Source organism: Physcomitrium patens, chromosome 26 (assembly GCF_059467195.1).
Source record: "Physcomitrium patens ecotype Gransden chromosome 26, ASM5946719v1, whole genome shotgun sequence".
Taxonomy (NCBI): domain Eukaryota; kingdom Viridiplantae; phylum Streptophyta; class Bryopsida; order Funariales; family Funariaceae; genus Physcomitrium; species Physcomitrium patens.
The window spans coordinates 6,820,495-6,834,449 of NC_143435.1; the positions used below are offsets into that span (position 1 = coordinate 6,820,495).

Below are 13,955 nucleotides of genomic sequence, written 5' to 3' on the forward strand. Positions count from 1 at the left end.
TTTATTTGAAGAAAGTTATAAAGGCCTCAACAATAATTAAACAACAAGGTGATCTTCTTGTCTTGGTATAAAACACTATCAATAGCTAAAAAGATCTATTAACCACCTTCAAAAGGAACAAAGATCACTGTATGTGGCAAACACAATTTGTTGCATCTTATACTTCTTGAATATAGGATGATTGCTCTTCGTAGAACTCTTATCTAAAAAGAATGGTTATATCATGAAAAAACATATTTACTTAGATAAGAAGTACTAGGTAGAAAATAAAAGTAAGTAGATTTGATATTATCTTATGATTAAGCTTCTTAGAAGCTACATAAATATGTATTTGACTTTATACATATTTATAGTTGATTGATAGGTTAGAAACTTGGCCATCAATTTAATCATATATTGTATGTGTGGATAGCTTATAGTATAATTTAATGATATGGCACACATATAAGAAACTTGTCTTGTAATTTAAGACATGTGTCTTACAAATTGGACACATGTTGGAGGTCTTATAGTATGTCGCCACATAACTTCCAATTAGATAATATACATAGAAGCAAGACTGAAGTCTTTTTCATTCTTGTTAATGCCTTCCTAGTCTTTAGTCTCGTTTCAAGACTTTTTAGTCTTTTTGTCTTTTACAATAGCTATTATAGTTTAATATTATACTATCTTTGAGTGATTTTTTAGTTTTTTTGAATGACTTAAGAATTTATTGATTTTTTAATTTTTTAAAATTCATATCTTTGACAATACTTCTAAATAAATCTTTTAAAAGTATTAAAAGATTTATCTAAATAAAACTTATTAGTTGATGATTTTACTTATATTGCATCTTTTATTTATGTTTACAATTTTCAAGACATATCATTTTAATACTTTATATTAATTAATCAATTAAATATATATAAATTAAAAAATATGGTTAAAAATAAAATATATAATATTTGTATAAATAGATTAATAGAAATTTTCTTGGTTTGTGGATATATAGATTTTGAATATAAAATTTATTAATTAAAATTTTTATTAAAATTTCTTTAATTTATAATTATATATTATTTGATTTTCAAAAAATACTTTATATTACTTACACACACATACATACATACATACATGAATTATAAAGAGTATGTAATATGAAATGTTCTTAAAATGAAAAGGAATGTTCAAATGTAAAATACAACATAGCATTGCTATATCCAATTTTAGAATACAAAGCTTAAAGAAGACATGCAAACTTTTAATGTATTGTTACATGTTTGGTAGCATTCAATTTAGTGGTTGGAAAGCTGTATCTTTTTTAGTTTTAATTTTAGATATTCCATTCGTTTGTACATACAAACATACATAAAAAATTAAATATTAAAACTAAATAAGTTAACAAAAGAGTGAAATAATTGGTATACTGTTTGTATTTTATTTTGTTTTACCTTTATGTTATATTGAAAAGGTCGAAATAAGAAAGAAAAGGAGGATGATAAATAATAAATAAATGTGCAATACAAGGGAATGAGTGGATGTGGAGAAATACAGGCATAGAAATGTAATAGTAATAATCATTATGGGATGAGATTAAGATTTGTTGTAGGTCAGTCAGTCTCAGGATAAAGAAAGTGATTGGATGGAATAATAAGGGAGGAGGAAGCAATGAATGCATTAGAATTGAGGAGAGAGAGTGAGAGAGATGGATGGATGGATAGATAGGTGGATGGATTTATGGATAGATAGATGGATGGATGGATAGATAGATGGATGGATTTATGGATAGATAGATAGATGGATGGATGGATGGATGGATGGATGGATAGATGGATGGATGGATTTTGAGTTGGAGAGATTGATGAGTGACAGAGGAAATGGCTCCGTTGGTGGAGAGGAACAGAGAGAGAGAGGGAAGGCTACGAGGGGAGCCAAAACACCAGCCTCGCCACCACTCTCTAGAAATGCAAAGCATCCCAGCCAGCCACAGGGGGGGGGGGGGATAGATAGGGCCGCCCCCAATTCCAGGCCCTCCACACGGTTGCGCTCCAGATCCAGCATTCAATTCCCCCGCTTCAACAGGCCGCCCGTGCATTTAACTTCTTGCTTATTATTAGCCAGGCGCAACTCGGGCTTGCGCTGCTGCTCCGACCTACGCTACCAAAATCCACAAAGAAAGAAAGTAAGGGGGGGGGGGCACAGTCCAAGAGCCCCCCCCCCCCCCCCCCCCAAACCCCACTCGCTCGCTCCCGAATCCAATCTGGGTTTAGGGTTATTATTCCAGTAGGGCCATCCTACTACTCCACTTTCCGGATAACATATCCATCCATCCATACTCTTCACGCCCCGGCTTGCACGGAATGACTGCTTTTTCCCAACGCCCCCTCCCCCCCGCGCCCGGGCTGGCTGGCTGGCTTGTTTCTTTCTTTCTTCTTCTGCATATTGTGACGCCGCTCCATCGCCGTCCCCCCCCTCCCCGTTCCTTCCTTCTTTGTCCGTAGTATGTGAGAAAGCCTTCCTAAACCTGGACCCGACCCCTTAAGCCTGTTCCTCCTATTGCTGGTGCTGTTCCTTCCTTCCCCGCGCTCTCTTGTTCCTCAGTCGGCATTCTCTGGCACCTTCATCCCCCGCCCTGTCCTGGTCATCTATCTGCTCTTCCTCTCCCTCCCTCCCTGTCTCGCTCTTGCTCTACTTCCTCCTCCTCATCCTCCGTGTGCAAGCAAGCAAGCCCCCTTCGCCATGTCTCCTCTTGTAATGTAGCCTGCTTCTGCTGCTCCTGCTCCTCTTGATGTCCTGCGCTGCCCCTCCTCCTCCTCTTGCTACCACTGTCCCTCTGGTGCATGCTCTGTGGCGCGCTATTGTTGGCCGTTTCTGAGCTCTAGTAAGTTGCGCCTCACCAAATTCGTCGCCCGTGACGTTCTCTAAATCGTGTTCCTTCTGCTGTTTTGGTCTAATGTCGCGTCTCTCATTCTACATTGCACCCGAAGAGCTCTACGCGTAGCCCTGTCTCACTGAACACGTTTTGTGTGTCTGTCTGATTTGTAATTTCATAACCAAGTCCATCTTAATTTTGGTTCTGTGGTGTGGGGGTTCGATTTGACGGGTCTGCAGTGTTTCCTTGAAATTGTTAACCTGTATTTTCTGCTCAATATTCACCTGATGTGTCCATAGGTGACACCATGCGGTTGGTGTAGCTGGCCGAACTTCTTACCCGTAGCCGTATGGTGCATTTCACTTCTGGGAATTGATCTTGTGAGGTTGTGTACTTGGATGTAGGTCTGAGGAAGCGATGCCGTCCTCATCATGAAGGTGCGCAGGGCTGTTCCGCAGCTGGATAGGTGATATTTCGAACAGCTTGGGCAAACAGTCCGCGGAGCGAATTCGTTGTGGAGATTCTGCTCACCATTTTGGTTCATTTTCTGTTTGAGTCAAAATGTCAATGCTAGGTTGCAAATGGCATCCCAGCCAGGACAACGTAGGAGTGTGTGCTCATTGTCTTCGCGAGTCGTTAAGTAGACTCGCAGTGTGCCAGGATGAAGAGGATGACTCTATTGATCTGGAGATCTTTCCCCCAAGCAAGCCCACGTCTATACCAGCAGGTAGTAGGAGAGCGCAGTTTATATTGGTTCAGTATGATGAAGACGGAAACCCTCGTGCGGGCGCAGGTGGAGACAACTCCGACCTGTTTTACCCTGGTGTTAATAGAAGCATCATGGGCGCATTGGTTGGTAGTCAACAACATGCTCAGCATGTGCAGCACATGCAGAGATATGCCCTGGACGATAATGATGCCTCCAATTTCAATCTGCAAATTATAGGTCACGCCGACATGCAGGGGGAGGGGAGCACTTCGGAGGACAGTGGTTCGAGAGGTCAAGATGAGGCTGTTCCACACAACATGCCTGTCATCGTGGATGTAGGGGAATCCGGGCGTCATAAAAGGAAGTTACATTCTTCCAGTGGGAGACGAAAGTCGAAGACCTGGGGAGCGGCGATGATGAAAATTGTAGGGTTTCGCACTATGAGCGTACTCTGGAGATCAGAGAGAAAGGGTGAGGCGACCGTCTCCAAGTCAAAGCCGAACGAGCAAGGCAATGACGGCAGTATTGACTCTGGAGCTCCTACGCAAGACCTGCAGTTCACTCCTGCTCGGTTCTCTGTTTCATCAAATCTGGAACAGACCACCCCTGCAAGGTACTCTGTCTCGTCTCAATGGGAACAAACCACCCCCGCGAGGTACTCGGTTGCGTCAATGAATGATCAGATCACGCCTGCCAGATATTCTGGGGCGTCCTTGTTTGACATCGAGTCTATGGACTCTCGGAGATTCTCAACAAGTAGTCGCGGAAGTCCCTTCACACAGAAACCTGTCATCAACGGCGAGAACTTCAATGCTGCGTGGAAGGCAAGTAAATCCTCTACTGGTGCGCGTAAAGTAGGTGCCTACGAGGGCTTTGGCAGGGAAGAAAATCACTCTGGGAAAGCTTCCCACACCGGAACGCGGAACTATGGGGACGAAAGTGCAGGGCAGGGAAAGAAGTCTCCTTGGAAGTGGTTTGCTTCTTTCAAAGGCTATGCTTCCAAGGATGATAAATCATTGAATCAGCAGAATTTCAGTTTGGGAGCTCCCGCCGAATCCGTACCGTACCAGGAACGAAGGAAATCCACATCCTCCGTCTACACCACAAAATCCAGAGATCGCAACCAGCCGCAACCTTTGACCCCAGTTTTAGTTTCGAAGAAGAGTCCATGGTGGAAGGCATCCCCACATATGAGAGCTAGGTCGAAGAGTCCCATCTCTGTTCCGGTCAAAGCTGTAAACAGGGAACATGAGACTGCCACGGATTCCGACTTGATGGAGGACACTCCTCACAGGCTCTCTTCGGCCAGTCCCATGGTGGGATACTCCCGTTCTAGCAGCAATGGTAGCTCATGTTTCACCACTCCCAGGTGGAACACACGACACCGACAGCAACATGGTGGGCATCGGAGCATGGCTGTGCACGAAAGAGAACATGAGATTACACATTTGGCAATCTAGGGGCGGGAGCAAAGGCATGGAACACCTGCAGATATATGGCTCTGTGTGCCCTTTATGGCTGGATATTATTTTATTTTGACCCATTCGGTTTGTCTACCGCATCGCCGTGTTTGGACTTTCAGGTAGTTGTAGAATACCAAGTTACATCTGATGGTGCTCACGAGTGACGTGAGATTGAGATAGAGAATTGGCTAGGGACGATTGAGTCCGGTATCCACGTCTTTCAAGTGTAAAAAGGAACTTTAGAGCTTTCTTCACCTTCACAAACCATGATGTAAGCCCTGTCTGTCCGGATAGTCTAGGAATGGTAGTGGCAACAATCAATTCAGATTTGTGGAAGAGCTGGAGAGGAAGAGAGAGGTAGCTTCACTGTGCACAAACTAGTCCATGAGGTTTTGTTTGCAGGACATGCAGTGGTTGGATATTCTTGTGAAGTGCGGAATACTACGACTAATTGTTCGCGGAGGATCTTGTACGATTGAGCTATGGCTTGACGAAGAGGACCTGTCTCTGATCTGAGCGAGTGAGTTGTAGTACTTTTATGCTCTTCTAGCAGTTTTCTCTATTGGCGTGGAGGAGGTGCGCTTTAATTTATTCGAATGTAGAAGATTAGTGGAAATCTCCCAGCTTGGAGCCGCACGCGCAAGAGCGGAGCCTACACTTCAACTGTAGCGATGATAATCAGACTTTCTGTTTGAGTTTTCTGTAGCCCATTGGCCTGTCGTGAGGAAGAGCACACAGGCAGGTGAGTCTGCGCTACAGATTGTATGCAGGTGGTGAAAATAATGATACGAAGAGCAATCCTTTACACAGAACTGGAAGGACTGAGATCGCCTGTTGGTGTTGGACTTATTTGTAGTCGCAGAGAGTTGTGCTGTGCTAGAGCTCTGCTGGTAGGTGTGGCATATCATTGTGGCCGGTTCTTTAGGAATGATCAGTACTGTATATTTCTCTTGTAGAAATTTATTGGCCTAATATATTGCCACTATTTGGCGGTTTTATACTTTTCAACTTCCACTTCTCTCTGGCTATTTACTTATTCTACAGTGGCTTAGAGGAGCGACTTTGATTGGTTCCCGTGAGACGTTCTTTTGTCAAAATTTCTTTGCTTTATTCATTCATTCAATGTTGTTGTTTTAAATTATACCTACAGAGGAGTACCATGTAATTGTGGCACATAGCATTAGCAGAGTACTGTGGTTGAGCTATTCTTAAACGAGATTTCTTATACTACAGAGGCCGATTGCTTCATTAGGAAACATGCAAACTGCGAGTAGAATTCGAACAGGGTCTCTGACTTTCTCGGATGAGTTCGACATGGCAAACTCTGTTCGATAGAAATTCCCAGCAACGTCGGTTAGTCTCACGGAAGTTAAGTGAAAGGAACTAGTGCCAAGCTAGATGACAAAAATAATGAATTGATAAATCTTGTTTTAGAAACATGTAAAATTGGTTCATAATTTACTGGAAGAAAAGATTGTGAAAAGTAAAGTTATAGAAACGATCTGTAACAACTTTGCTCCATTAAATCTGACCTTGTCTGATTATATTAGACTATTTTGTATGGTACGTTAAGTAATTCATTCATTTTTATCTAATGATTATTTTTCACATGACTATAGTACAAAATAGATGTTTATTTAAAAAAACAGCACCACAATAATATTCACTTGTCTCAGAACCGTGTGCAAATTGTAATTATATAAATTTCATGATTACCATATATTCATGACTTTTTTCTTTTCATGCATGTTTCTTGGTCGCTATATATTTTGTGAATTGTAGATTTAAAAATCATTATTTTAATAGCTCAGCAATTGACTATATTGGAGTTAAAGATAATTAATCCTTTGCTAAAATTTTGATTATTGAAAAAAATTACAATTTTTTCTGTTTTGATTCAATAAAAATTACGAAATAATAATAAAAAATCAAACAATTTATGTTTAGCATTAATATAAGAAAATAAAATATTTATTCACATGAAAGGAATTTATTTAGGATTTATTGAAGAAAACAAACTTTGAAGTAACAATACAGAGTATCAATATGATTTAATACAAAGAGAGTATGAAATAAAATATCTCTCCTTTCCAACATCCATTATTTATAGGTGGTGGTTGTTATCCTAATGGACAACTTTCATCTTTTGATGAATACATCCATCCAACATTCTATCAAGACTATCTATTGATATCTTATCTACTATGAAAATATGTCTTTAGCATATCTTTTATATCCTTAAGATCTTTTGTCCTTTCATCTACCTTATTTCTTAGCCTTCTTACATACCATAAGCCAATGCTTTCACCAAAAGTAACTTATCAAAGTTAATATCTTCTACAAAGTAATTTATTTTACTCACTTTTAATTTTTTACTTCAACACTCTTATTTTGCTTGGTTAAAGGCTTTCAATCTTAATGTCTTTGTCAACATGTGATGTCTATCCTTTATTAATGTATTTGTCAATAAATCAAGAAGCATGTCTTTTGTTGCACAATACTTCATATCAATCACTTCCATTTTAATTTTTTGTTTTTATGAAATAATATTAAATGTTAATGTATTTGGTCTTTGAATGATGTTATAGGTTCTTTGCAAATACAAGACATTCTTGATTGTTACACTTCATTCAAGTTGCATTTATTTATACTATTTTAATATCCTCCAAAAGTTATTTAAGATATATTGCCTCCATTGTACCATGGCTTGCTGCTATGTACTTTGCCTCAATTCTTGACCTTGTAATTGTTGGTTGTCTCTTTCAATTCCATGAAATTGCTTCTACTCCAACAAAAAAAAAAATACTCCATTATTAATCTTCTACCATTTGCATCTTTAGTACAATTTGTATCATAATAACCATGTAAAGTAATGTTATCAGCTCCAAGGCACAATTTGAAATACAAAATGTCTTTTAAATACCTCATGATCCTTTCAATGGTTTTCCAATAGATTTGTGTAGCCTTTGATATGTATTGACTCACAACACTCATTGCATATGCAAGATCTACTCTTGTGTCAACTATTGCATATATAAGTGAACATATTGCTACTTTGTATGGAACACCTTGTATTTGATCTTTAACTTCATCAAACTCACCACCCGTGAGTTTCATTAACTTTGAATTAGATTTCAAAGATGTACATATAAGCTTACATTCTTCCATGTTGAATCGTTTCAATACCTCTTTAATGTATTTGCTTTGGCTCATTGTAATGGTCTTCTTAGTACAATCTTTCACAAGCTCCACTCCTAAATAATACTAAAGCTCTTCCAAATCACTCATCTCATATTCCTTTTTTAACTTTGCCTTCAATCAATTTATCATCTTTAAGGTATTAGTTAAGTTGATCAAATCATCAACATAAAAGATGACAATCAATATGAACTAAATTAATTGCATCACATACATGGAATGATCAACTTTACTTCTTTTAAATCCTTTCTTCACAAAGAATGTGTCAATACATTGGTACCATGTCCTTAGTGATTGCTTGAATCCATACAAAGATTTCTTCAATTTATAAATAAAGTGTTGTTTGCCTTCTTCAACAAATCTTTGAGATTAATCCATGTAGATGTCTTTTTTCAACCTTCCATTTAAGAAAGCCATCTTTACAAACATTTGATGCATTTTTAAGTCCATTACTGGTCCAATTACCACAATAATTCTAATGGTGTTGAATTTGGCCATAGGAACAAATGTCTCATTGAAATCAATATCAACAACTTGTGGATAGTCTTTAGAAATTAATCTAATCTTACATCTCATAATATTATCTATTATATCTTTTTTAGTTCTAAATATCCACTTACATTCAATTGAAGATTGATTTTATGGAAGTTGAGTCATTTTCCATATTTCATTATCTATGAATAATTTGTATTCTTCTTCCATGGCATTCTCCCATTTCATAGCATTTATGGGCTTCATTGTATGATATTAATTCAATGGATTAACAAGAAATGCAACATTGGCATATTTTTTACTTGTTTGAGGAAAGATGTGGTTCTTCCACCATTCACCAAGTTGTTTTCTATCTCTCAAAGGATATCTCCTTTCACTTGATGAAGATTCACCTTCATGTATTTCAAGATTCTTTGCAATCTTATTCTTTCTTAAAACTTGTTTCTATACTTTTAATGATTGATATTCCTCATCATCATTTTCAACATCTTGATTATTTTTATTGCTGGTTCTAGTAATTTTAGATACACTTTGATCTACCTTTATTAGCTCTCCATTTTGATTTTTATTTCTATTATCTTCTTTGTCACCATCTTTTTTTTTCTTTCTTCAATGAAATTTAAGATGTATCCACAAAATCACCATTACTTCCACTTAAACATATCTCTAAGTATTCACAAGCTTTTTTATGCTCCAAAAATTCTACATCACGATTCTTGATGATCTTCTTAGTTTGAAAACATATTAGCCTATGTACCTTGATACCTTCACAATATCCAAAAAAATACATATTTTGTATCTTTTTCATTAAATTTGGACCTCATACAATCTAATATCTTTATATAAGTAATACATCCAAAAATCCTCATGTATAAGATACAAGGTTTTTTGCCACTCCAAGTTTTTTACAAAATCATTGATTTAAATGCACTTATAAGACAACTATTTCTGGTTTACATTGTAATAACCACAATTTCTACCCAATTTTCTTGCTCAAGGTTTTGAACATGAAGCATATTCTTTGCCATCTCCACAATGGTGCAATTTGGTCTTTTAGCAACTCCATTTTATTGTAGAATGTAAGAAGTAGATGTTTATCTTGCAATGCCTTAATTCTTCAAAAATTCATCAAAATAATTTGACATATACTCACTTCCATTGTTTGTGCACAACACTTTGAACTTGTACTCACATTACTTTGCTACAAATGCCTTAAATTCCTTAAATCTTAAAAAACACTCATTCTTAATTTTAAAGATATAAATCTACATCTTTCTTAAAAAATCATTAATAAATATGACAAAATACCTTGCTCCTTCAATTGATGATATCCTCATTGATCTATAAACATCAAAATATATAATCTCCAATAATTTGCTAGTATGTGTTACAACTCCTCTTGAAAATGAAGCCTAATATTGTTTGCCTTAAATACAACCTCCACAAGCAAGTGTCATGGCATTGTGGCTAAATTGACCAAGATCCAAGCTACTTACCATGGATTGAAGTTCCTTCATGCTTTTGGCATTCAATTGACCAAGTCGTTGATGTCAAATTCCAAACTTGTCTTGATTTTGTAAAAACTCAAAAAATACTATTATTTCAATTTTATTCATTTTCTTATAACCTATGAAGTAGATGTTGCTATGTGTAAGGTCTTTGGAAACATATTGACTACTCAATGTCTTCATAAAACATCTATTTATGTCAAATTAAATCTTATAACCATGTAATACAAGTTTACTTATCAAAAAAAATTCTTCTTCGTCTTTGACACATCTATAACTTCTTTCAATCTGATTATCTAGTTTAGTCCTTCACAACAATTTCCACTACAATAGAGCCATTTCCAATAGCTTGCACCATGCCATTGTCTCCCAACCAAACTTTTGTTACTAGAATTGCTTCATAAGTATCAAATAAACACTTGTATGGTATCATGTACTTAATATCATCCAAATCTATAGTCTACTTAGACATGGCAACCATAGAGACTCCTTCACTTGCCATGAAGGCATAATCATCTCCATTAAAACTATCTCTAGCATTGTTTATATTGTTCCTATCTCTTTTTTTGGCCTTGTAGTAATTCTTTATAAAGTGATTTGATTTTGTACAAATATAATAATTTATCATATTTCTTTTTGAATTAATATTTTGATAAAAATAGCTATTTTTTCTTGTCTTGAAAATAAAGCCAAATCATCACTTTGAAGTTTATTTTCTTTTTTCTTGGTTACTTCATGTGTAAATCTTGACGTTACATAATTCATAGTAAGTTCCTTCATATTGATAGATTCTAATGTCAAAATAAAGTAGTTGTAAAACTCTGATAGATTCATAAGTAATGTCAAAAAAATGTCTTTATGTTCAATTAGCTTTTCAATAATTGTTAGTTAATTTGTAAGTACTTTTACTTTGTGGACATGAACCATGAAGTTAAAACATTCTTCTTTTGTCAACATTAAGAACTTCTTTCTTGTTTATAGAATGTTGGCAAAGTTTCTACTTTCATAGATGTTGCAAAGAATCTTCTATGACTTTGCTAATAAATTATAAGAAATTACATGTGAGAAGTTGGCATCATCAAGATTTATTGCAATCATGGCAAAATCCTCTTTTTGCAATTTTTGTATTCTTTAATCACTATGACTTCAGCCGCATTGCTTAGAAATCCTTCATATTTATCAACATTGTTTAAAAAATCCAATGAAATTAACTAAAACTCGTTTTTCTTTTTTTATTATAAAAATTATTAACTTAAACTTTTCACTCATATTTTAGTCTCATACTCACTTTATGCCATGTCTAATGAAGAGATTTGCTAAAGAATATCAAGAAAAGTGAACATAAAGCTCTTTAAATGGACCAAATAATATCGTTGCCTTGAAAATTTAGAATGCAACTTTTGTGAGTATACTAGTGATTTTACTCTTTAATCACTCTTAACTCTCACAAGAACATTCTGAATTTCATATCTATTTTTTTATCACTTTAAGAAGATTTCTTAAAAAAATCAATACATAAAAGCTCAATACTAGTGCACCAATAATATGACTTAGCAAAGAAATATTATATTAGTATTTTATATTATCATACTAAAGTAGTTGATATCTTCTAAAGCAATGGATACATTTAACAATAAATAAGAGCAAAACTATATCAACAATTAGATGCCAAAGGGGATTTAGAAGATATCAAATCCTAACATCAACAACCATAAAATCTACTCCTTACAATAAGAAATACTTGAAAGAACTTCAAAATTCAAAACTAAAGATATATGGATCCATAAATTAAAGATTTTTTTCAAACAATAATTGTAATATCATGCCATTTATCATCAAATTTGAAATTACATATATTGATGTATAAACAAACACAAATTATGTGAGTTAACTCAAAATTAGTATCTTTTTGGTAGTAGTTTGAAATAGATTATTTTTATAACATCATACTAAAAATTCTATACATCAATTTGCTAATTTAGAATCATAATTATAATTATAAAAATTTCAAAAAAATTGATATTGAGACTAGAGAATTTTACCAAGTATTCTAATATTATAAAATATAAAGTACTCTTTTGATATCAAAAGGTATTAGTAAATATTATCCTTCTTTTAATGAATCTTTAATCACATTGAACTTCAAAAAATAATATTCAAAATTCAAAAATCTTTGCTAATTATAATTTTTTAATATTATTTTTATTAAAATTTTAAATAGTTTTTTATTTTTTAGCTATAATTTGTAATTTTTAGTTATACAAACATAAATAAAGATTTTGCAATTCATCAAAGTCATTCAAATAACGTAAATAATTCAAAATTTTAGTTAAGTATTGAAATAAAATTTCAAAAGTTTTTCCTTAAAGAATCAACAACTAAAGTTGTTTCATAGTCACCTATCCATCTACGTCTTCTAACAGCAAAGAAACAACAAATCTCCAATTAAGAATACCAAATATGAAGTCCAAGGTCAAATTCCTCTCCTCTTCTTGTTCTTCTTCTTCCTTTCTTTCTTTGTTTTTTTTTTCTCTACGTCCCCCCCTCCCTATCCCTTCTCTTCTTCTCCTTCATCCTCTTTTCTTCTTACATGATTTTTTATTTTTATTTTTATAAAATATATAAGGTTTCAATAATCTTACTAAAATAGATTTAATTTGTTATTATTTTTATTTCTATATATCCAAGTTATATTTTATATGTTTTATAAATTTTATGTATTTTTAAAAATATAGGCTTTATGAAATAAAGCTATTAATAATTATATATAAAATTTGGCTAAGAAAAAAATGTTGCTTATGACAATGAAGCACATGAAGAAGGAATAAGCAATAGGAGAGTTTGCTTATGGATCTCTTCCTACATCTTACATCTAGTAGACTTCTCAAGATTTTGTGCCATATTGCTATAAGATTGTCTATGGATACTCATCCATAACTAGAACTTTATAGAGAGACAAAGTGATAAGTTCAATATTCACAACTTAATTGTTTTAGTAAATGAACACTAGTTTTTTAATTCTCTTATAATATCACTTTAGATTGAAGAAAATTTTCTTTCATCAAACATACACAAATTTAAATGGGATAGTAAGAGACAAGATAACATCCACCTAATGGCTAGACTAAATTGTATTATAACTTTATATTTTTAGGAATTGCTATCATATGTATTGACTATGAGATCTTTGGAGATATTACTCACTTGGACTACCTCTCTATTTGGCAATAGGTATGGATGCAACTTGAAGTTAAATAGAAGTCATTATATGTAATGAATATGTACTATTTATTTAAAAAAGTAAGTTAGATTAAGATACAAAGTATATGGTCTTTAAATCCACTAAGATATGAAGTTTTATAAAATATACTATATTAGCAAGACCACTCAAGAAAAGCAAGAAAAAGCCCTTCTTTAGAAAAAACTTATTCAACCATTATTGCCTCTAGAAGGATAAGAATTCAAGCTTTCAGCTATATCTTTGATTGCTTTGATGTAGCCACAAAAGAAACCCTTCAAATCTCCCTCAAAATTTCATATCTTATGATAGTCTTGTAGGACATGAAGGTAGGCAAATATTTTAGTCCAAATGGTATTATCTTTGAATTTTTTTGTATGCTTTGGAACTTTATTGAACATGAATATTTAGACGTATTATATGACAACATAGTCCATGGTCTTTTATTATTGAATGTAACTCAAGGAATAATAGCACTATTATATAAAAGAAGACT

General features: G+C 34.4%; 1 protein-coding gene across 1 annotated transcript; it reads left to right on the plus strand.

The window, feature by feature from the left end:
- The first annotated feature begins 2,719 nt into the window (after window positions 1-2,719).
- Window positions 2,720-6,035, plus strand: LOC112277981 (uncharacterized). The gene is made up of 2 exons (XM_024510923.3): window positions 2,720-2,860; window positions 3,256-6,035. Exon 2 carries the CDS (start codon window positions 3,413-3,415, stop codon window positions 5,018-5,020), a length of 1,608 nt encoding a protein of 535 aa, XP_024366691.1. The 5' UTR covers window positions 2,720-2,860; window positions 3,256-3,412; the 3' UTR covers window positions 5,021-6,035.
- The last annotated feature ends 7,920 nt before the right edge of the window (window positions 6,036-13,955 follow it).

Coding starts and splice junctions, on each gene's coding strand:
- LOC112277981 (XM_024510923.3), top strand. CDS start 3,413: ATGTCAATGCTAGGTTGCAAATGGCATCCCAGCCAGGACAACGTAGGA.